Genomic DNA, 25,281 nt, shown 5'->3' with positions numbered 1-25,281 from the left:
TGGTTTGGCTAATCTCCAGTGATCTCCTACCCAGCTTTCACACCTACCTCATGCCTATGTGCTTGGTGTACTTAACTGGCACTGAGTAGCTATTTTCCATACATCTGTTTCCTTTTCCCCACTCAATAATAAAGTTGTCAAGGGAAGGCACCTCACAGTTTATGCCTTTGGGTACCCCCTAGAAGTCAGTAAAGCATAATGTAAAGTCAAGTCACTTCATTACCAGTGAACCCCTGGAAAGCAGTAATGTAATTAGGCATTGTCTGTGACCTGGGTTGACCAGTTAACTCCTCATCATGAAGGAAGATAACATGGAACCAAATAATGCTGAAATGGCATTGTGGGTAGGGTTTGCTTTATCTGTCAACCTTTGTTTTGAATCAGAGCAATAAAGCTGGTGGTCCTGAGCTGGCTCACTCTGGAAGTGCAATACAATTTTAAGGACGCTGTGACACGAGTCCCTCCTGCCTCCAGCTCCCACAGCATCTTGGGGGAAACCCGACTACGGCAGTCAGCCCATGGTGTTGGGGTAACTCATTTATGTCCTTTTCTAGTAACTGCTGGAGTAACTTGGTGGAGAATTTGTCTTCTCGAGGCTCCGTGAATTATTCACACACAGTGCCCAAAGGTTCAAGTCACCCACAGCTGGGTTCCACTGTGCTCTCCAGGAACTCAAAGCTCACTCAGCCTCCAGAGGTGGACATTCAAAAGGTTTTCAAGCTGGCCACATCTCCTCCTTAGAGTGCAGTAGCACATTCATTCACCTGTTTCCGGATGTCCTCTTTTGTAGTTTTCCTGATTGGCTGACTGGGGACGTGCACTGGGCTTTGCGACTGGGATTCTTCAGTCACGCCGTACACTGACTAGAGAAGAAACAAGAATATTGAATCATGCACCCTCAGAGTTGAAGGGGGTCCGAAGGGTCAGCTAGCTCAAGCGCTCATCTGATGCTTCCAATCCCCTCCATGACATCCTGACAATAAGTGAGTGGCCTCTGCTTGAAATTCTCCAATAATGGGAACTCTGCCTCTTGAGGCAGCTGGTCCATCTTTGAGTTACCACTATTAGAAAATCCTTCCTTTCATTGAGCTTAAATGGTCTCCTTGTGTATCAGTGTTTCTCCAGATACAGTCCATAGACCATCTGCAAAGAGTTATCTTGGGTACTCGGTAAACAGGTACATTGCCGAGTTCTACCCAAGACCTCCTGAATCGGAATCTTCATGGGTGGGGTTCGGGAACCTGCGCTTTCATCAAATGCCCCAGGTGATTCTGAGACACAGGAAAGTTCAGGAACAATTCCTGAAGATTATGCAGGAAGATAAAGATCCCCTCTAGATTTTCTGTTTGTCAGCAGATGACATGCCTGTCTGGTACAAACTTGAGATGGCAGGGTTTCCAATTTTTTCCTTTTAAACTGACCAGTTTTCTGGACACAGATTTTCCACTTGCCCACAGCTATAGCTACTTTTTAATCTGTTCCTTTTGTTAGAGACAGATTAAAGACAATCTTTGTTCTGGGAAAGAAATAAAACACTGAAGGGTGTGCAATTTATAGCTGAAATCTATAAAATCAAGAAAGGCTCAGGGTGCATGTGGGCTCCATGAAATTCTGGAATATTAGAATTAGGGGGCCTTTAAAGACTAAATGGGGACATTTTAAGACTAACATTAAAGTATAATACAGTGGGAATCAATATCTCAATGAAGAACAAAATATATAAGTAAATTCAAGAAGTTGATATATATGTCATGTCACATATATATTGATAGAGGAGAGAGAGCCACTGCCCCTTCCAGTATAGTGAAACACAAATGATCACTGGCTCATTCACATTTGGGTGAGATGGTGATTTGACTTTGGGAGATCTAGCTATACTAAAAGACTTGCATTTGTGTCAAAGTACCAAGCTGGCCTTCGCCTGTGGTGTTGCCCTACTTTTTGTTCCTTATGTTTCCCTTCCTCTCTGCTGTCTCCCCAGAGCCAACTGCTACTTACCCTTTAGACCTCTGCACCCTCGAGCCTGCTATGGAAACCCTTGGGAAGCCCCCGGTCTGGGGCACCCTCCTGGTCTTCCTGAACCATCCTGTACTTCCCACCGTTGCCTGCTGGCTTGCTTCATGCCTACCAGGCCGTGGGCTTTGTTAAGACTTGCCACTATATTTCCACAGCCAGAACGGTGCCAAGCACACGGCAGCCACTCCATAGATATTTGTAGAATGAATGATATGGTTTCAAAGGGTGAAACGGGGAAGAACTACAAATAGTAAATTATTATTTGAACAGTACCGGAAATGGAAGGGTGATCCCAAGAATTTTTAATTCAGCTAAACTAGCGAACCTTTTTAACCTTTTGCGGGTTCTTCAAACGTCGACATTTTCTGATATCCATTTCTGTTGTGTTCACACAGCCTGGCTGAGAGAAAAAAATCATCATATAAATTACTAAGTGAACATCATACTTTCCAAGTTGGCTCAAGTGACACTATCAGAACCAATCTTTATCTTTTCCATTACAGATAATACATGACTACCCCCATTTTGCCATTTACAGTCTTTTTTTTTTACAAAGGTGCTTCACCTTCAGTATGTGTTCCTCCACAGAGTTCTCATATGAATTAAAACAGCTTACCTCATATTACCTAAGGATGATAAGTAGAGAGTACAGTGTACAGTTTATAAGCGTAAACTTATTATTTAAATTGGTGGATGGCTTCAGTCAGAGCCTTTGTTCTTTCATATACCTAACCATCTAAAACCACTCCACTATCAGGATAGGGAATTTTTTTTTTTTTTTTTTTTTTTGGTTTTGCTTTTAATCAGACTTGAGGAAGGCTGACATAGCTTATTCGTTTTAGTTCCATTTCATGAGGAAAATGTAAGACCTATTTTAGTAATACGAGATTAGAAATGCGTGAAACCTCATTATTCGTGGATTTTGTATTTGTGATTTTGCCTACGTGCTAAAATTTATTTATGACCCCCAAGTCAGGGCTTGTGGTGGCTTCATGGTCACTTGGGACGTGCACAGAGCAGGAAACACGTTGAGTAGCCAGACCCGCGTGTTCCCGGTGAGGTGCCTTATTTCATCTCATGCTGCAAACAAGTGTCCTTTGCACAGTCTATTCAGCACCAGTTTTACACATTTTTGTGTTTTTGTTGGTGATTTTGCCCAAGCCCAGTGCTGATGTGCTGTCGAGCATTCCTAAGTGCAGGAAGGCTGGGACGTGCTTTATGGAGAAAATAGGTATGTTAGATAAGCTCCATCTAGGCGTGAGCTATAGCGCTCCTGGCTGCGAATTCAATGCCAGTGGTCAACAATACACATTAAATAAGGTGTCTTTAAACCGAAACACACTTCAAACAAGGTTATGTATTGATCAGTTGATGAAAATGTGACTGGAGGCTTGCAAGAACCTAACCCTGTATCTCTCCCAGGATAATGGTTCAGCATCCGCTAATTCAGTGCTCTCGGCGACTTCATAGAACATAACCACCGTAACAACAACGGTTGCATTTGAAAGAGAATATTCTAGAAGTTGGAATTGAATGACAGTAGAAATGGAAATTGCTTAACTTAGGACTGGAAACTTCAGGGCCCAAAGTTCCCCAGGTGGAATTCCCACAGCTCCCCATTTCCAATTCCATATTTTCATGGATGTATAATTTTTAAAAGGTGGAACTGACATCTATTCCAGAAAATCTACTGAGATGATATGAATGAATGGCAAAACCAATTTCACAAAGCTTAGCAATTTTCTTAAAAGTGAGACGCCTGGTGGCTAAAGACAGTCTTTTCTTTTAAGCGAAGGAAGAGAGAAAACATAAAACTTAGAGAACTAAGCAGAGCTTCCTCACCACTGGCCTGTGGACGTCCCAAAAGGCTCGTTCTTGACTATCCAAAATTTTCCTCTCCGTCTTGTCCTTTTTCCGATCAATCCTGAAAGAGTGAAAAAGGGGAAATCAGAGGCTTTTAATTCTGTTTTTCCTCCATGACCCACGTGTCAGCTCTGTTCTCCCTTTTTTAGGAGCTTCGTGTGCACAGGGCTCTTGGCACCTGTGTGGCCCCTGCTTTCTGCAGAGCTGTACAATATGGGTGTATGGTTCCCTCAAGGAAGCCTCAAGAAGTCCACACAGGGTAAGAGAGCTTGTTTTCAGCTAGGTTGCAAATGACCAATTATGTGTAATGAACAGGGTGAGCCTAATGAGGGTTCAGGAATGCAGCTGTCCGTTTGAATTACTAAGATGTGGATTACTAAGAGCTGCATAAGTTGTTGACATGCCCCGCATCAAAGTGGCTACTATTGCATATTCAGATTATGGGAAGGAATATAACCATAGGCTTGTAGTGTTTCATCCTCAAACTTGAAACTTTGCTTTAGATTCAGAATCAGTAGAAATGTCTTCAAAATGCTGCAATTATGTGTTTTAAAAGTCACTTAAACCATCTGGCTTCCTAAAAGCAAAGTAATAACCCTGGTGTGTGACAAGATCCAGAAGGCAAACACCTCTGGCCTCAGCTGGGGGACGGACAAATTGCAAGACAGACAGACAGACAGATTCTTTATGTTGTGATCGCATAGATAAGAGTGTTTTAAAAAAAAAAGCCTGTATTACTTCATATTATCTCTCTAAGTAAAAAGTAACTCGGATTAATTGCTTTGTAACTGCTGGTTCTTGGCTCTCTTGGGAGTACTTTCGTTTATTGGACTGACTGAAAGTCATACTGTGATTTTTGTGAGAGTTACTGTGTACTTAAATGGCCCACAATTATAATGTAATCACAGAGTTCATCAAAAAAGTGAATCGAGAAATACCGTATAGGTACAAAGTGGCACTTTTCCCTCCTTTTATAACATTCGATGCTGCATGATCCCCAAAGTGTAGATCAGCCCTCCTCTTCACTTCCTGGAGGCGTCTGAGCGCACTGGCTCAATCCTGCCTCCTTCTCACCTAGTCACCCACCCTCCTGCTTTCTCCTTCCTCAGGGGCCAAGGCTCTTCCTGACGCAGCTCAGCATCCAGTGTCTGGTGTCCACCTCCCTCGGGGGTTTCTGGGAGAACCGGGGTGGTGGGCAGGCCTGTGGATTCATGGGTGGGGGGTAGAGACTGCAGAGGGAGAGGGAGAGCGATGACACCATGAGGCCCACTGGACCCAGTGGCTGTACCTGTGATCAATTTCACCCACACTGCCCAGAGAGGGCACAGGGGGTCCTCTGAAGACCCACGGGGGCTGCTCAGGTGCAAGTGGTGCCCAGAGAAAAGGTACTCACCTCCTCCCAGCTCAGCATCCCTTTCCCACCCCTCCTCTGTCCCATTTCTTCCATTATCACTTGAAGCTAAATAAGAGCCCATTGCTAGAAAGGACAAGAGAGAACTGCACCTGAGCAAGTCCATTTCCCAGAATCCAAAGGATCTGGTTGATGACCATGTTTGTGGGGTGGGGGACATTTACAACCCACTTCTCCTGTTTCCTTAGAGAGGAAGAAATTTCCACTACACTCGCTGGGAAGGAAGAATATGGGAAAAACACTCCAACTTTCTCCTCCTTTCATCTCTTGTAGACTTTAACTTATCGGCAGATTTGAAAGAAGAAATTTAGAAAGCTGGGGCTTCCCTGGTAGCGCAGTGGTTAAGAATCCACCTGCCAACGCAGGGGACGAGGGTTCGAGCCCTAGACCAGGAAGATCCCACATGCCGCGAAGCAAGGAAGCCCATGCGCCACAACTACTGAGCCTGCGCTCTACAGCCCATGCTCCGCAACAAGAGAAGCCACCGCAATGAGAAGCCCGCACACCGCAATGAAGAGTAGCCCCCGCTCGCCGCAACTACAGAAAGCCTGCGTGCAGCAGCGAAGACCCGACGCAGCCAAAATTAAATAAATTAAAAAAAAAAAGAAATTTAGAAAAAGCTGAGGTCGGTCCTTCTGGGCCCTGTGTGGGTCAGCCTGTTCTCAGGACACCTGTTCTCTGCGTGCAGTAAACTCACAGGGCTGGACTCTTCCCTGAGGTGGGGACAGCCCTGCAGATGCCCAGCTCTGCCCAGGATGTTTCATTCCAGGGTAAAGATCTGTGGTCACAGATCCAAAATCATGTCCTATAAGTAGTTCATCAGTAACAATCTGACATTTCAGACTCCAGATGTCTGACTTCTCTGCCTTAGTTTTGATTAGTTCTGAACCCCTCCCCCGGGGAGATACGGTGGAGGGGCCACTTGTTGGCCTGCCTAGAAACTCCAGTATGTTTTCCTATGAAGACGAAATCTCCAGACCAACAAGTAAAGTGGGTCTGATGGTTTCTAGTCTCTGAGCACAGAAGAAGGTTTGGAAATCTCCTTGGGAATTAGGTACATCTTCTTAGGACCAGAGTTCTACGTTTGGGAGGAACCCCATTGCCTGCTGAAACACACGCTTTGGGAATTGCTTTAGAGTGCCATGGGTGACAGAGATGCAACTTATCCATCCTGAACTTGATTTCTACTCAGTTGCTGTCATGAGAGAGACAGTGACTAACCATAGCTGGCTGGCCATGGAAGGAACCCCCACTCTCACACCACCTCTGATTTCCAGAGAGTGTTTCTCTCTTTGCAAAGGGTCTCTATTAAGTTCACCTACTTTACTTGTGCTTCTGCTTGCATAAAGATGAATTCCCACTTCCTTGCAAAGGCCCTCTGGAGTCTTGCTAAGTTTTCCTAATGAGAAATGAAAATCAACAAGAAGGCATTAATCATCGTAAGTTTGCGCATCGACAGCTATGCTTATTACAAGGCAGCCATCTATTTTGGTTACTCCCAACAAAACAGTAGGGCCCCACTTTAAATCCACTGGATGTGAACCCCATCTGACTTCGCACCAGACCCTGCTGTACGGAGCAGAACTATTAATATTCATTTACACACCCATTAAGTCTGACGTCTCTGTGGTTCCCGATTCCTCTTTTCTTGTGTGTTTTACAAGAACACGACTCACACAGCACTTATAAAGGCCACTGAAGATAGGGAGAATTGGTTGTGGTTGTTCACTCAGGATTTAGGGAAGGCATGAGGGGTGTTTTTGCAACTGATTGCAAAACCAAGAATGGATGTCTCAAGACTTGTCTTCCAGCAAGCAGAGGGCTAGGAAGGTGGCAGGAAAGGAGAACCCAGAGGACCTGGCATTAACAACTTGGGAAGTCCAGACTCAAAAGTGGGAAAGAAGGGAGTGTCTAGGTTTGTGATGGTCATGAAAGGAAAACCCCAAAACAAAAAGAAAGAAAAGGCATCCAGGGTCACATTTAGAGGAAGAGGGAAGAAGTCTTTTCTCAAAGCCTGTAGAGTAGCCTAGCAGCACAACAGGACGGTGGGGAGGGGCGTTTGACAGGTTCCCTAATGACCCGCCTAATCCTGATGGAATGCGAGGCGAGAGCCCACATTATGCTGTGTATTTTCATAGAGCTCAGGCCAACACTAACTGATTACCTTCATTAGCAGATTATTAACATGAAAGGAGCTTCGGGTGAAGACCAACACACGTGAACTCAGTTATTACCAAGGCTTGCTGTACGAGTACCTCAAAAAAACTGTCCCTTAGATTTTCCCACTGTTCACAGGAAGCAAAGCTGGTAAAGCCTGAATGTCAGTCAACTGGGGAGCAGTCACATAAATGATGACACAGTCATACCATGGAATACTAGGCAGCCATGAAAAGTGAGAATGTAGATGATTATTCCCGATATGGAAAGATTCTCAACATCCTTACAGTATATGACTGGAAAAAGAAGCAGCTTACACTATAATGTTTGTGGTGTGATTCAAGTTTTCTTGTTAGAAAAAAAAATGTATGTACAGAAAAAAGCTTAGGAGAGAAGGATTGCAGGCTATTTTCTCTCCTTTCTTTGCTGTTTGAATTGTTTTTACAAAGGGACGATGTCATCAGAAAAAATTAATAAAATTACTGAATTTTGAAAACAAAATGTCTTTTTAGTTTCTAACCACTTTTAGACAGAACTTCAACCTGAAAGAACATCTTAACACCATATTCTCTACAGATACCAAAGCAGAATATTGTCGGGTAAGAGAAAAGAAAACAGAATAAAATATGTCAGGAGCTGGTGCTGTCTTGTTTCCGTTTAGGCGCTTTTTTAAACAAGGGAACTACAGGGAAGGGAGACACGGGATGGAGGGGCCACATGCTTCTGCCGTCTGGGTTCTTTCTGTAGGTCATATTCAGGAAGTGATGTAGTCATGCCAAAGTTAAAGCACTTTGCACTGTGCGCTCAAAGAGTCCGACAGCAGTCTTCTAGAAGAGGGGTGGCTGCTGGTGCACGAGGGCAGATAGGGCAGGGACTGGGTGCCTAAGATGCTCAGAGCCACAGAACCGCCATGCTAGGGATGCTGGGGAAAATTATAACGTTCCAACAGATTTATGTTTCACGGCTCCCTTGGATAAGCAAACTTTAGCCAGGTCCTAACACTCCCAGTAAACTCTTGCACTGCAACCTGCACTGCCCATTCACAGGTCCTGTGATGCCAGTAGGATCAAAGAGGGTGGAGCGCCATGCACCGGTCCTGCTCTCTGATAGCATGCACATTCCCCTTGGGCTGCAGAGAGGGGAACGGTGGCTCAGTGCATTGGTGGGCTTGGGTGTAGGTAACCAAGGGTGACAAGGTTTGGTAGAGTGGGGCCTCACGCTTGGTTTGGAAGACTGAGACAGCAAAAGTGGGAGGGACATTGGGGAGGTGGGTGGATCTGAGGTGCTGTTCATGCTGGATTATCCAGGGGAGGATTCTTCACTGCCCCTAACGTTGCCCCTCCTCCTAGCTGCCAGCTCTTCAGTCATTCCATGGCTCAGCAACACCTCCTCTGGAGGGTATAAGAAAAGTTGGCCAGTATCCTAGGTTTTCTGTGACCCATACAAAGTGTGGTTTCGGGGGAAGAGTCTGCAACCCCAAATTTTAAATATTTAAAACATTATCTGTGACTCTTCAAGTTCTCTGTGCCTTGGCTCTGTGAAATGGGAATGGATATGAGTGTGGCTGGGTCTCCAATTTCTGTAAGAAATCACACCTTATAAAGAAGGTGGAGGTGGAGGAAAGCTGGGAGGATATATTGCCATCCGGCATACATCCTATCTTCTGGATTGGATTTGGTCCTTAGATTTTGCATTTACTGCCAAGCACAGGTGAATCGGGTATGAAGATGCCATTAAAAAAAAACGATCATATATTAAACGAAAAAATTATCATACAATAAATGTGTTCTTTCCTTTTCGTGTATAGTACTATACATTTTAACACATGTATATATTCACGTAACCACCACCACAATCGGAATACAGAATGGTTCCACCACCCCCCAAAACTCCCTCCTGGAATCTCTTTATAGCTGCATCCTGGAAGCCACTGATCTGTTTTCCCTCGTGATAGTTTTGTATTTACAAAAGTGTCACATAAATGGAATCACACAGTTTGAAATCTTTTGAGATTGGCTTCTTTCCCTCAACATAATGTCTCTGATACTCATCCAAGTGGTTAGATTAATAGTTTATTCCTTTTCACTGAAGAGCAGTATTCCATTACATGGCTGTAGCATCGTCCATTTAATCATTCACCTGTTAAAGTGCATCTGAGTTGTTTTCAGCTTCGGGTTATCACACATAAATCTGCTATGGACATGAGTGTACAGGTTTTTGTGTGAACGTAAGTTCTGATTTCTCTAGGGTGTGTATGTAGGTATGTAAAGGTGGGATTACTTGGCTGTACAGTGTGTGTGTGTTGAACTTTATGAGGAACTGCCAAACCATTTTCCCGAGTGGCTGCACCATTTTGCACTCCCGCCAGCAATATAGGAGCCCTCCCGTTGTTCACCGCATCCTCACCAGCACTTGGCATTACCAGTACTTTTAACTTCAGCCATTTTAATAGGTGTGTAACAGTATCTCACCATGGATTTAATCTGCATTTCTCTAATGGCTAATGATGTTGAACACCTTTGTCATCCTTATGTCCTCTTTGGTGAAGTGCCTGTTCTAGTCCTTTGCCAACTTTTAATTGAGTTGTTTTTTTTTATTGCTGAGTTTTGAGATTCCTTTATTTAAAGAAGCAATTTATTGTGATGGTAAGAGGAGCTGAGAACAAAAGAGGGAAAATAGAAGAGACTGTCTTTCCACTGTCTGAAGGGTTGGGGAGAGAAAAAGGGAAAAATACAAGCTGAGAAAGAACTGAAGGTATTTTATACTCTCCTCCCATACCTTGCCTGGAAAATAATCGTACTTACTGCTTCATAATCCGCCAGTTCCAGCCTTGCTTTATTCTGCATTGTCCTCTTACAGAGGTAGATGGCTGAAGGAAGAAGAGAAATTACAACATATACAAAACCAGCAGGGTGGTGGAATCGTAAATTCATCCACCCAGTTGTTCATCCACTCATCCAGCCAGCCATCCATCCATCCAGCCAGCCATCCATCCATCCATCCAGCCAGCCATCCAGCCATTCCCCTCTATGTGCCCAACCCTGTGCAGTCAAGAATACGTTTCTGGGCTTCCCTGGTGGCGCAGTGGTTGAGAGTCCGCCTGCCGATGCAGGGGACGCGGGTTCGTGCCCCGGTCCGGGAAGATCCCACATGCCGCGGAGCGGCTGGGCCCGTGAGCCATGGCCGCTGAGCCTGCACGTCCGGAGCCTGTGCTCCGTGACGGGAGAGGCCACAACAAGTGAGAGGCCCGCGTACCGCAAAAAAAAAAAAAAAAAAAAAGAATACGTTTCTATGTGGAAGCCATGACACCTGACCTCTGGGAATCTGTCAGATGAGGGCCCCCATCTTCCAATCCTGACAACCCCCTTCATCCTCCTCCCTCTGTTTCACCCCAAGCAGGGCAGAGGCTGTGTCCTGCTCAGCACGAACCCCTGCACCTGGCACCAGGGCCTGGCCTGCCAGGTGGAATGAGTGGACAGTGGAAAGGGAGGACAATTTAGGTGTCTCTTCCCAGGCTCAGGAAGGGCTCTTAGCCCTCAGTTGCCAGGATATTCTTCCTCAAACATGGCCTTCATCACTTCCTCTCCTACCGCTGCTTCTTCAGTATCTCCTTCCTTCTCTAGTGCCAAGTAGAACGAGCCAGGGGAGATAACAGGTGAATGGTATGAATGAACAATAGAATGACCAGGAGGCAAGGTCGGAGAGGACCAGGGCTGACCTGCTGTTTGACAACTTAATTATACCAGGAACTCTAGTCAACTCCTTGCTGGGTGAACCAACCTCCTCCATGTGGTCTGAAAAATTTCCTGATGCAGCCTACAATATGCTGGAGCCTTCTGGTAGCAGCCTACTCTGTATGCCCACATCTCTGCTCACACAGTCGAGTCTGTGGGTGAGAGTCAATTGTGTTTGTTCTCAAACCTGCTTACGTTAGGCATACTTGTTATTTTAATAATGTACATTCACTTAGTATTACACGCACTGGTGAAATTAATGTGAAAAGAGAGAGCGTTGTTGTTTCTATGACGATCCAGTTGAATGGCTTTTGAATAACCTGAGAAAGGAGAGTCAGCTAAGACAATTGCTGATGAATTTGGTATAAGTGAGAGAACTGAAAAAAACGTGAAAAAATAGTAGAAATCTGAGCGGGGCCAACATACAGTTGCTTTAAAAATATTTTCAAAATTCTTGATGCACTTTAAAGATGTCAAAACTGGGTGGTTTAAGTGTGGCTTATTTAAGAAAGAAACTCAAATTATGGGCAACAATAACCAAAGAGAATCTTTCATCCTACCTCAAAAGGCTGTTGAATGAATGTTTCTTTGTACATTTTACATTAATTCGAGGTCATTAAAGTATGTATGTATCACTTTTTCATACCAACTCACCAACTTTTCCAATGAACCAAACAGCTACAGCTCTGCACTGTGTCAGATAAAGGGGTATCTTCTCTACTACGAGGTACCTCCTTTGTCACCAACTAGGCAGCCTGTGGAATCGGGGCAACCTGCAGCAGAAAGCCTGGCATGTCACCAGCCCCAGCAGACCTGGTCCCAATGACCCAGGAGAGGTGGAGGTCAGCGTGGGTCGCAGCTGCTTTGACGACACTGCCTCAGACAGTATTTTGTATTGGCCAAATGTGAAACTCAGGAAAGTGTAACCCAGATTTGGTTTTTATTTAAGCAGAATCATCCCAAGAAATTTCCAACCCATCTGGGTCAAAATGGGCCAGCTAAGTTGAGAAGTAGAGTACCATGCGTGGAAGGCAAAGCCGGTACCTCTACTGATGACCACGAGCTACGTGATCAAATGCTGGTGGCCCCCTTCTTGTACAGCTAACGTCACACGTTGGGCAGTTGGTTCACCATAACCGGGAAGGCAGCAAGTAGCTACTGGGGGAAGCTTTCTCTTGGCACAGACCTTCCCTGGGGCTTGTCTGTCTGCACTTCCTTAGTGCCTCAACAGCGCTCCCTCTGACACCCAACTAATCACGTGACCACTGGCAACAAAGCCAAGTCCTCAAACAGGGCATCCAGGGGACTTGCTTTAAGCTCAGATGTTGGTTTTTCCTGGATGTGTAATTTCTCACTGAAAAATCTTTGTCTTCTTGCCCTCATGCTGGCATCTCATTGCCATCTCAATCTCACCAGCATCCTACCACGACAGAAACGGAACACAATTAAAAACTCTACAAAGTCAATAGATTCATGGGCTACATGTGCAATTAAACATTTACAAAGTATTGAACCTGTCCTATGTCAATGACCTTAAAAAACTCACTCCCTTTCCAAGCTTTCTGCCTTTACTAGTGACATCGTAATTAACCTCAATCTCCTAAACTAGGGAACATATAAATCACTTATTTCTCCGTTGTCCTCATACCCTCTAACTCCTCCTTAGAACAATGGATTCTTAGCATTGGAAGTAACCTCGGCGACCATCAAGTACAGACACCTCATTAACAGATGGAAAAATTAAAGGCTCAGAGAAGGGAAGTGATTTACCCATGGACTAGTTAGTGGTAGAGGTGGAACTAGAATTGAGGTCTAGTTCAGAGGAATGTCTCCACTATGACATTCACTGCCCCATTTACTCATTCATTGATTCATTCATTCACCCATTTAAAAATCTGAGTGCCTCTTATGTGCCAAGTAGTATTTTAGGTCTGGGGAAGTCACCACAATAGCAGAGCAGCTACCACATGTAGGGACGTCAGGCAGTGTTCTAGGGACTTTCCAAACGTCCACTTATTTATCCTCGTAATAACCTATGAAGTGAGTTCTGTTATTAGCCTCATTTCATAGATGAGGGAATTTTGCAGGTTATTCCCCATTGCTGGGGACCCACAATGGCTCTCTAAAGTGCTGAATCTACTGTAAACGTCTCTCCTTGACTACGAAGACCTTTTAATAAACTTGCCCATTCCAAATTATCCAACCTTCGTAATCACTCTTCATCAACATAAAATCTCTGAGTACTCAGATCAGACTCCTCACCATCCTCTTCTTGCCCCCATCACGCTGCCTCTCCCAGCCCGGGATGCTTGGAGGGTAAGCCTATAACTCACTCAAATCTGTGACAGAGCAACTGACACAGAGTGGGTGACCAGTACATGTTTGCTGAATGAGTGAAAGTTTCCTGGTTCTTCATCAATCCAAGCCATACCTATTCTGAACTCTTAGCTCTGGTGTCACATCCTTTCTGGCAGGAAGGCCACCACAGAACAAGTAAGATAGAACATCACGCTGGAGGTAATAATACCAACCACCACCATGGTTTTTATTGACTCCTTACTACATGCCATACACCTAAACTTATACCCATTTCTAATTAACAAAACAACACTGAGAGACACGTACCATTATTATTCTGGTTTTAATATGAGATTTCCAAGGCACAGAGAGGTTAAGTAACTTGCCAAGATCACACAGCTAGTGGAGCCAGTCAACAATGGGCCCATTGTGCTGACATCTCTCTTGGTAAATTCTGATTTGCTGGCTAAACTGGAAATGGCGATGAGTAATTTGCATCCTGCACTCTAAGTTCTCCATCCGATTTGCCAAAATGGAGGTACAGGAATTCAAAATAATTTTGCTTTAGGGAGAGCCTGACGTTAATTGTTATTTTCATCCCTGTTCCTGCTGCACGACTAAAATTACAAAAATCTGTAGAGAAAGGGAAATTGTGCCCTGCTGTATGCAGGGTAAGACGGCTGATGGTTGTGGGTTTATATTCAAGTAAATATTTGAATCTTACTTGGCCTCAGTTTTCTGGTCCCACTATCCTCCCACGCTCTCCATTGCCTGAAAAAATACTGGTTTTCACATTCACAAGGGCACACGGCTGCTGCATGGAACTGAGCTACAATTATTCAAATTCCAAGTTGGGCTTTTGTGAGCAGTATTTCAGCCCCAGAAGCACTTATTTTATGAGCAGCCAAGTGCTGCTCCCGTTCTGAGCCAGAAACCTGGCTGGACCCATTTATCACATCATTTAGGGCACAGCACAGTTCCAGAGGGACCCGCACTGGTGCCTGCACACAGCTGATGAGACAGTCACAGGGACCTGTCCTCTGCATCAGGGCTGTGCTCCAGACTTGAAAACAGAACAACTGTAGCCTTGTAGGGCAATGACTTGCCAGGATTCTATCCTCAGGACTGTTCCCAATTGCCGGTTTCCCATCCCTCAGAAGTATAACCCGGAGGGTATAGCTTATCACAGGGTCTCAGGGACAGGCTCCCCAGAATACCACCCAGCTGCAGCTGGCTCTGCCTTCCTGTGAAAAGCATCCTGCAAAGAACCCACGGAGAAGGTGCAGGTCTCATCACGCGCACCAGTCCCAAGGAGAGCTGCTGTGGGCTGCCCCCAGCAGCTGAGTCGGTGATGAGGGCACTGTGCAGAGGGACAGAAGGAAACGAGCATCTGAGTTCAAATTCTGCTGTGTCTACTGAGTGTCTGTTAATCACCTTTAATAAAGAACCAGAACGCTCAGCAAATATTTACCGAGTGCCAACTATGCCTCAGGCATGCACTGGGCACTGGATGATAAGAGAAGGAATGAGGTGGACCAGCCTGCCCTCATGCAGCTTACAATTGACCAGGCATCCAGACGAGTAGCATACAGTGTGAGAGGTATGAGGACGGGGCCTCTCTGGACCTCAGCTTTATCTGAAGTATCGGGATAATGTAACTTCAGAAGACTGACACGTAGATGTGTTAAACAGTCTTCACGGAGAGAATATGGCAAGAGACTAATAGATCCCTGCCTGGACAGAGGTAATTCCCTGCTTACACAGCTCCCAGCTTCACCCACTCTGTTTTCTTAGTAGGGTAACTTTTGTATACCCCTTCCACGGTCTGTTACACTTTCCCTCTAATGTCTGACTATCAAAAACACCAATGAATTATTAAAAAGTCTTAACAAGTCTGTGAGAAAGGAAATGGACAGGGGGAGGTGGCACCTTGATCCAGCCCTCCCTGAAACCCTGTCCCAGGAAGGAGTGGTCAATAGCCACCAGCACAGTTCTCCATGGCCCCACAGAATGAGCATTAGCCACACTTGATAGAACTTTTCTTCCCTTCCCCTATTCCCTTCCAATGCCTGCACCTTTCAGTGTGCACCGTCTTTCATCATTATGTGGAACAGGAACCTTAGTACATGTCAACAATATGAGAAAGGGTTAAGCAGGGCAGAGACCCTCCTCCTCACGCACCATGGTTGCCCAGACAGCAAGGATTTGCCTTCTGCATTCCCAGGAGTAACACTAAGTGTGGGCCGTGGCTCCACTGCTTACCGTAGTCAGTGTTTTCAGGCTCCCAGCAGTTCGAAGGCCAGAAGTATGGGGCCTGCAAAAGAGCACAGGTGTCAGGACTCAGAACGCTAGCACTTGCCCTCCCCTGCCTGGGGCCCAGGGGCAGCCCTCCCCTGCACCCAGTGAGGACCCCTCCCTATGACAGGCTCTGTCCACGTGCTGACACCGCACCCTAACTCTCTCCTGTTCTTAATGCAGCGGAGGCCAGTCAACATTTTAATCTAGGTGTTGAGAAATGAAACCTGAGGTAAGCCAAATAAATGCAAAAACGAGAAACAGTTTATCGGGCAAAAACTTCTTATCCTGAGGTAATAGAAGTCTAATACAGAAGTCAGACAAGCACTGTTCGCTGAGGCACAAGCCCCAAGTTCCTTTGTCCCTTTGCCAAGGACTGAATGGTGTCCTCCTAAATTTCTATGATGAAGCCTTAACCCCCAGTGTGACTGTATGTGAAGTAAGGAAGTAATTAAGGTTAAATGAGATCATAAGGGTGGGGCCCTGATCAGATAGGATTAGTGTCCCTATAAGAGGAAACACCAGAGAGCTAACAACCTCTCTCTCTCTCTCTCCACCCTGTGAGGACACAGTAAGAATCAACCATCTGAAAGCCAGGATGAAAGCTCTCCTCACAAACTGAACCCTACTTGGAAATCTTAGACTTCCAGCCGCCAGAACCGTGAGAAATACATTTCTGCTGTTTAAGCCACCCAGTCTGTGGTATTTTGTTATGGCAGCTGAGCAGACTTAGACATCCTTTGACCCTGTCTGAAGAACTCCACTCCTAAACCCTTAGGTTAGATCTTGACACAACCCCTTATCCTCTGCTCCAATTCACTGTGGGACAGGATCTGAGGAGTGGGAATGGCTGGGAAGTGTTAATAGGTAGTGAATGGAAACTTCACACCATGAAGGCAGCATGATATAGTAGAAACATCAAGGACTCTGCTACCAGGCTGACCTAGGTTCAAATCAAGGCTGTCCCCTGGATTTACTCAATGCCCTGTTAATTCTCCAAGTACCTCACTTTTACCAACTGTAAAATGGGAGACACTAATCCCCCCAAAGTTTGTTCTTCAGAATAAATGAGATAATGTATAAAGCACACAGTGAATAGTAGGTTCTCCATGAGGGATTTTTACTACTATGCGGGTAGGGCAACAAATGGCCCAGACAAAAGTTCGCTTGGTTGTCCCAGTGCTGGTGGGAGGTAAGGGTTGCTCCCTTAAATACTGTCAGTTTTTTAGGTAGTTCTAATCTGAGATCAGATGATGATGAGGAGAAAAGTTTCTTCAGGAGGACAAGCTGCATCCCTACCTGGAAACGATAAAAGGTGCCATCGTCCTTCATGGTGAGAACGTGGTCCGAGATTGGGAAGACGTAGCCCTGGGCAGCCACGAGGCTTCCCAAGTGTATTGCTTCAACTTCAGGGACAGGGCAGAAGACAGAGACGTAATTAGGAAGCTGTCAGAATGCAGGGCTACTTAGCTGAAATGTAAGTGGGGCGGGGTGGGGGGAGCAGAAAGGCAACCGGAAGTCAACTATCATCACCCCCAGATCACTGCATGATTGGCTGATTGATAGCTTCCGATAGGGCTGCACTGGGCCGGGGGGGAGATGTCAATGGTTGGGGAGGGCCACATGCGTCTGGATCCCCTGGGTCCTAGCTCTGACATTGTTAATGCCCCTAAAGCTTCCAGAAGAAAGTCCACCTTCCCAGCTAAGACCATGGGCTTTGGTGTGGATAAGCCTGTATTTAATTAAATGAGATGCTTCACATAAAGTGCTTAGCAGTCTGGTGCAGGGTAAGTGCTCAGTAAGTGCTGGCAGCCCTGATTCATATTTTTAGTTTCATCCTTTCTTTTTTTTTAAAGTCACCACCAGCAATGAGCACGCAGCCCATAGAGTCTTCGGACTCACACTGCATTTCCGGACATGACAGTCCCGCCAGCGATGAGGAGTGTGTTACCCTTCTTTTACGGACGTAGAGGGAAAGCTCAGTATCTTAGAGAATTGGAGGATGGGCAGGCAGTGCGGTGGGCAGTAGCCCAGGGAGGCCAACCTAATAGAAATACTTATATTTTTGCCACAATCAACCTGTTGTTTTGTTACTTTAGCACCAGCCATAAATAGATTCACATAAATGGTTACAAATTTCTATTTACTCTGAGCAGAGCTAAGAAAAAAGAAATCTAAATGGTTCTATCATACATGATAATCTTGCACAAATATAAAAGTACTCTAACTGATAAAAACTAATTTTTGGCTGTAGAAATTATTTGACACACTCAGGGAGTCTCTAGGAATTATTAATTTCATAAGCTCTGAATTTTTCAAAGTGACTTGTATTGGTTTTATTTGCAAACTCTTCAAGAGTCTTAGCAAATAATTAAACCTCAGTTGTGGATCAGGCAATGTAATTTTAAGAGCTGGCTCCAGAAGGCTGTTCCGTGACAATGCTACAACTTTCAAGAGGTTGTATATAATCCAGCCATTTTGCATAGTTAGAACCTGCTCTTCTCTTCTGGAAGGAGTGTACACTTGTAACTGGGAGAATCAGAATGAATGGAATTGTATTTTACTTGCTTAGTGGTGACCAGCTGGCTTTTGAAGTCTATATGCTTCAAGAACCATGGGTCCAGCAGAAAAGGGAAGTTTCATCACCTGCAACTGCTCCTTCTCCAGGGAAGGAAGAGTACAATCCAGTAAGAAGGGGACTTTCATGTCACCAATCTAGGAGCTAGAAGTCTCACTTCATTCTTCAAAAGGCTTTCGCTTGGAGATGTGGCAGATGGGAAGGAAGAAGAGATGTTGGATACCCACCTTCCCAGGGCTTTTGTTTCCCTCATTTCTGCTGGTGAATTGTTCTTAACTTCTCCTGCTCATCTACTTCTCAGAAGCCCAGACAGGTCCCAACACCTTCATGTCCTCCCAAGGGCATCAAAGTATAATAGACCGTCATAGATAAGACTCTTATCATTCGGGACCTTTCACAGAAGCTTCTCGTACCAGCACCAGTGGATTCCTGAAGCCTGTTCTACCACTAGGGGGTTCAGGGTTCTCTGAATGTACCATTACTGCTGCTACTATCACCACTGATGATAACGATAAAATACTTGTCAGAAATAGGATGACTGTTTTAGAAGGGCAAAGAAAACAGTGCTCTTGGAAGAGAAGAGACCACCACGAAGAAGGGTGACTCTACATACATGTAAATGAACTGGTAGAGACTTATTCAGTCCAGTTTTCACAAGTGGACCATCAGAAGTCCAGGCTGTGTAAGGCAAACACGTAGGGTAGTTGATTTGTTTTTTTTTTCCTTAAAAGGATTAGCATTCATAGTTTCCCCCTGAGGATTAAGAACTTGACTAGAGTTAAGAATTTCCACTACTCATGAAAGTGGCCATTAATCATGATGGGGAAAAAGGCTAGTGTTCCGTTCATGACCTGCTTTTCTGGCACTCAGATTTCTGGCGCCTATGTTTAATTGAACTCTATGTAAGTTGTATTGTTTCATAGTCAATAGTCTATTAGGAGCATCAGATTAAAATATAGGAATGACCGAGCTGACATACTGACCCCGGCAAGGAATCACAGCTGAAGGTCAGACACCTAGAATGGGCACTTGAAAAAAAAATCTTTAAAAAGCATAGCAATTGAAGGGCATTCAATTTGAGGCAAATAGGTCTAATCCCCAAGAACATCGGAATACATTAGTGGATGTCTGTAAATATGACCTTCAGGCAGCAAGAATACTTAGTTAAGATGGGGAGTATATAATAAATTCAGAAAAGTTTTCTCATCTAGAATTTTCATTTTACTCTGGAACCCTGCATTTTCTAATTCTGCTATGAAAATAAATTTTACTGCTTATTTGCTGGTGGGAGGACAGATTTGGAAACCGTTTTACTGGCCAGGGTTTGCTGTTGCTTTCCTGGTGAGGTAACTGCATCGCACAATTAAAGCTGAAAAAAAAATCATTCCTTCACTTCTTGCAGAAGCAGAGAAGAGAAGGAGTCTTAGCGAATAATTAAACCTCTTAATTGTGGATCAGGCAATCTAATTTTAAGAGCTGGCTCTAGAAGGTTGTTCCGTGACGACTGTGCTACAACTTATCTTTAATTGCTGTGGCTAACCAGAGTCCATCTCATTTCCCATGTTATTGTATTGGGCTCTCTGGCATTCTAAATAGTTGCTCATTTCCTCCAAGGGTGATTTAAATTTAAAGATAGGAATTCAGTGGAGAAAATAAATTAATTCTATTTGTAAATAGAGGGATTCTACATCTTGGAATTCACATGTATAAGCCCAGTTCTCAGGAGGGCAGGAGAATCTGGTTTGGAATTTGGTTGTGGGTTGGTCACTAATATCATGGGGGTAAAGTCAGGGTCAAGGGTCAGGTACCTGGGTCCTCAATGGAGAGGTTCTTCATAAGCCACTGCACAATGTCAGTACCTGCAAGGATAAAGCAATGTCAACTGAAGACCTCATGGATGTTTAACTCTGTGCCAGAAGAAACATGGTTACCCAAGAGACTCCTAATTCCAATTAGCACACACCTGGAGAGCTAGGTAATAGTGACACTTTTCCATCCTAACCAACCCATTCCATCCATTAGTATGCTTCTGTAGTCACAGTCCCATTATTTCCCCCCCAAAGTCCACTTCTGATGACTCAGGATGGTCTTGTATCCACATTTCCCTAGGGCGCTTCTGGAGGGGCCTTCCTGAGAATACATATTTTGATGACAGGCTAGAGGAAGTCTTATCACGCCTGGCCCCAGACCATTTCCTGAGGGAGGAGACTCCTTTTATCTCACTATCCTCAACTGACGAGGCCTGCCCAACACAGATGACCTCACAGGTTCCTGAAAAAAATCTCTAATTTCCTCTGGCCTGGGCTCATCCGGAATGAATAAGCCCCTGTGTCTGTGGGAGAAGATTCTATGTGTTCGCCAAAACCTCTCTCCTCTATCCCCTGGGCCACAGCTAGATTACATTTCTAGACTCTCCTGCAGCTGGGTATGCACTGAGTTCTGACAATGGAATGTGGGTGGAAATGCCATAAGCAATTTCCAGACTCAGACCATAAAACTCCTGTGTGACCCTCCACACTCCACACCATTCATCTCCATCTGCTGGCTGAATGGAGAGAACTCCAGGGGCCATGGGGAGGGCAGAGCCATGTGTGGAAGGAGCCTGGGATCCTGAACAGACATGAAGATTGAGGCCCATTTGGGTGACCTGATTGAAAAATAAACTTGGTCATGTTGAGCCCCGGATATTTGAGGGTTATCTGTTTTGGCATCTAGTAATGCCATAACTAACATAAAATCTTAAGAATCAGAAGGGACTTTTAAAGCTTATTTACTCCAACCCTAGCCAATACACAAGCCCCATCCACAACACCCTGGACAAGAGGTGCTGTAATTTCCATTTGGAAAAACCCTAGTGCCTGGAAACTCACAAATTTCCTGTTGGCCAACCTGTCCCAGTTAAATCATCTTCGATTTCTCTCCACAGAAATTTGCCCTTCTCTGAATTCCTCTCTTTGGTCTTAGTTTTGCCCTCTGATGACAGAAAAACGAACTCAGACCTCTCACTCTGTGAGACAATCCTTCAACTATTTGGACAGTCAGTCCAACGTATTATCAATGTTCTCCTTGAGTTTCCTCCCCTCCAGGTGAAACATGCCTGGATTCCTCAGCTGTTTCTTCTGATGACATGATCTGGGGTCCCTCCTCATTTTGTTCACAATTCTCAGAATATATTTGCTTTTGTTTGCCTCCTTTTAAATGTGGCACCTAGAACCAGTGTTCTTAGGCCAGTGCAGTTCATGTGTGGGTAGAGGAGTCCAATTTTCTGGGAGGTTCTGAACTTCTGTGCAATCTACCTTTGTCACCCCAAAATCTCACTTTAAACCAGTTCAGATCTTCAAAAGTGGCTTTGTCACCTCAGGATGAAACGTTTGATGGAAAACAGCCTGAAAAGGGCAGCATTTCTAGATATCCGAGTCTTGTCATGGGTCTGAGGCATGGCGTGAGGGAGAGGGAGTGCCAGAAGCTCTCCTGGGATGGACTCCCAGCGAAAACACTGGAAACCCCAGCAGAGGGGTTGAACGAGTATTGCCCTTTTTCCAGGATTAAAATTGCTCAGAAATTTGACTGGGGTTCAGAAGTGAGACCAGTACAGGCCTGAGTACCTAGATATTTTGTTTCTCTCTGGCTCTCTGGAAGGTGAATGAACCCTGCACAGTAGACTGTCCTGCCCTTTCTGTGCTGTCCCCCAATCCCAGGACTAGCCTCCACTGACATGGCCCTGCAAGTTCCCTGCATTTCAACCTCAAAAGCAAGACTTCTAAGCATTTCCCCACTCCTTCTCCCAGATGGCATCTATGAACTAAACTTTGGATCAAAAACACTCCTTTTCATTCACATTCTTAGAGAGAAAAGGAGAGTATGTTTCCGTGTGTGTGTGTGTGTGTGTGTGTGTGTGTGTGTCCACTTCCTCCAAATTATACAAGTTCAACATTTGTCCTAGGAAATGAAGAACAAAGCAGAAATCAAATACAAACTGTAATCCCGAGTTGGGGGTTGGGGGGAGAGACTCTAACCTGTTTTTCCCTCAAAAGAAAAACAGTCCTTTTTTTTGTGGGTTGCCTAGAAACGGAGAGGTTTCCAGCATCAGCAACAGCTCTCCCCCGGGCAAGAGGATTATCTTTCTGCTGAGCTTGCTGCACCATTATTTATCACCTGCCAAGATTGATTAGTCACCCTGGGACAATGACAGCCCTTCCTTTCCCCTGTTAATTACTGTCATCATTAATATCCATGTCACTAATTAGTATTCATTCACATTGAAACTCCTTCCTTGCTATCATATCCGCTCCCCCCTCCACCTCACCCCAGCCTTCGGTACCATTGTCTGGGTTTCTACCCCCTTTGGCTTTCTGCACTCATGTCCGGCCTAATTGTTCTTCCCAGTCCCCCAGGCTCCAGTTTGCATTCACAGAGCCGAAGGATCACATGTAAGCATTTTTTTTGGTAAAGAAGTGAAAGTCACAAAAGCTCCTGGCCTTCTCGCCTAGCACTGCGGGAACCACAGACCTGGGTTTCCTGTCGCTGGTGTAGCCACCATGACAGTCACTGTCTCATCTGGGGACGCGTGTAACCGTCCTCAGGCCCTAGTGGGGCTGGGCTGCTGCCCTTGGCTGTCCAGGCCACTGTCTTCAGTCTGTAGCAGCACCCACGCCACCGCCATCCCTGACAGGCATGGGCACTGCTTGGGGGACCTGAGCACACACAACGATGTCTGGGGCTGTGGACAGTCTCATTCTCGTGGGCGTGGGGTATTTTAGGCTTCATTGGACTAATCCAGGAAGGGCCAGCCTCAGCCTTGTGAGCAGGCAGTAAACCGTTGCAGGTTCAGCCTCAGGAACAAGTAAGGAAGGGAAATCTGTCATAATATTATGTCCTTTATAAGACCTACAATTATTACACTGTAGAACCAGGCAAGAATAGTCCAAATAACCATCAGGAGAAAACTTTTTTTTTTTTTTTTTTTTGTGGCACACGGGCTTCTCACTGTTGTGGCCTCTCCCGCTGTGGAGCACAGGCTCTGGACGCGCAGGCTCAGCGGCCATGGCTCATGGGCCCAGTCGCTCCGCGGCATCTGGGATCTTCCCGGACCCGGGCACGAACCCGTGTCCCCTGCATCGGCAGGCGGACTCTCAACCACTGCACCACCAGGGAAGCCCAGGAGAAAACATTTTTATTCTTCTCTTTTCTCTTTCGTTTCTTCCTTCTTTCCTCCTTCTCCCAATCATTCTTTCCTTCTTATTCTAATGAGAATTTGCAGCAGACTTTTTTATTCTGTTCTATCTAAAACTGATTGTTGCCTTTTGTTACTACTATTGGATTCTGGTTCTTATCTTTGCCAAGCTGTCCTGCCTGCCAAGGACTTAAAGCCAGTATAAAAACATTAAGAACAAGTGCATGATAGCTGCTCTTTATTCCCAAAGATCCCACAACATTTGGCTGAAAGTTTTCTTTTTGAGGCTAATTTATCAACATTTATACTAGGAATATCCATGAAATACACCAGAGGGCACCTGAAACACTTCTTCACAACCTGCATGGATGGTTAATATAGTTCAGTACACATTTATTATATGCAGGCATGCTTTATGTTTCTGTATGTGTTGTAAGCCCGTATTTCAATGATGTCTTATATGTGTTTATAATTATGTTTATTGGCAGGGCCTTTGGACACAACTTGGGGATTCAATACATAAATTATGGCTCATCCATACAACAAATATTTATTGAACACCTACTGCATTAAATGAAAAAGCATACTGAGAACAGTGTATATCGTAAAATGACATTTTTACAGTAGAAAATATATATATTTGTATTCTATTACTTACATATGTATAGATATATACAAATGTGGAGGAGAAAAGTTCTGGAAGTATATTTATTTATTTGTTTTATTTATTTATTTCTGGCTGCATTGGGTCTTTGTTGCTGTGTGTGGGCTTTCTCTAGTTGTGGTGAACGGGGGCTACTCTTCGTTGCGGTCTGCGGGCTTCTCGTTACGGTAGCTTCTCTTGTTGTGGAGCACAGGCTCTAGGTGCGCGGGCTTCAGTAATTGTGGCTCATGGGTCCTAGAGCCCAGGATCAGTAATTGTGGCGCATGGGCTTAGTTGCTCCGCGGCGTGTGGGATCTTCCCGGACCAGGGCTCGAACCCATGTCCCTTGCATGGGCAGGCGGATTCTTAACCACTGTGACACCAGGGAAGCCCTGGAAGTATATTTAAACTGTTAAATTTAGGTTATCTTGGGGAGAGGCGAGGGTCAAATTATGGGAAATTTCTGTTCTTTACATTTCCTTATTATTTGGAGTTCATAGAACATTCATATATTACTTTTGCACTGAGAAAAATCCTTTTGTGTTAAGGAGAAGAGAGGGAAGAATTGGCCTCTGAGCCTGAAGTGGTGCGAACGTGGAGAGCCAGGGCTACAGACCCAAGTAGAGAGGGTATATGGAGCACAGCCTTCTGCTGCCCCAGGCCCTGTGCTCTCGCTCCACTCTGGGGAAAGGGCAGAGGGATGAAGGCAGGACTCGCAAAGCTGTCTTCCCTCCTGAGGAGTACAGAGCAGGCGGCTTGGTCATGGGCCTCAAACTGGTCGCCGTCTGGCCATCTGGCTGGCTCTGAGCCTCGGAGTGGCCTTCTGTAGACTCTAATAGGGCTGTTCACCACAGTCCTGGACAAAGGGTGACCCCCAGCACCGCTCCCTGGGGTTTGCTTACTTGTTTACTTGGGTAGCGTGAGACTCAGTGACCTCTTCCCAAGTTGTATTAACTCTAGATCAATATAAACTGGATTTGAGTAAGCTGGTAAGATCTTCCGAGATTTCAGAAAGTTCTTTCTGGCTTGGGGGAGACCCTTACTATAAAAGTGTTCTATTCTGGGCTTGGCTTCTGGCGTTTTAAGCTCCCCTAAAGAATGAGGGATACCTGG

At 45.1% G+C, this 25,281-nt stretch overlaps 1 protein-coding gene across 3 annotated transcripts in view; it reads right to left on the bottom strand.

Annotated features, from left to right (window-relative positions):
• The window catches only part of RGS6 (regulator of G protein signaling 6), a 574,726-nt gene that overhangs the window by 84,825 nt on the left and 464,620 nt on the right, over positions 1–25,281 (bottom strand). For all 3 annotated transcript variants that reach the window (XM_060294993.2, XM_030831580.3, XM_060294994.2), the window contains exons 4-11: positions 20,161–20,211; positions 17,074–17,180; positions 15,742–15,793; positions 10,252–10,316; positions 6,613–6,689; positions 3,859–3,940; positions 2,342–2,416; positions 765–863 (exon numbers count right to left, since the gene is read on the bottom strand). In XM_060294993.2, the coding sequence (XP_060150976.1) occupies positions 765–863; positions 2,342–2,416; positions 3,859–3,940; positions 6,613–6,689; positions 10,252–10,316; positions 15,742–15,793; positions 17,074–17,180; positions 20,161–20,211 (608 nt within the window). The remainder of the gene's footprint in view (positions 1–764; positions 864–2,341; positions 2,417–3,858; positions 3,941–6,612; positions 6,690–10,251; positions 10,317–15,741; positions 15,794–17,073; positions 17,181–20,160; positions 20,212–25,281) is intronic.

This window comes from Globicephala melas, chromosome 2 (assembly GCF_963455315.2).
Source record: "Globicephala melas chromosome 2, mGloMel1.2, whole genome shotgun sequence".
In the NCBI taxonomy this organism is placed as follows: Eukaryota; Metazoa; Chordata; class Mammalia; order Artiodactyla; family Delphinidae; genus Globicephala; species Globicephala melas.
This window is presented reverse-complemented; position numbering and strand designations above follow the sequence as displayed.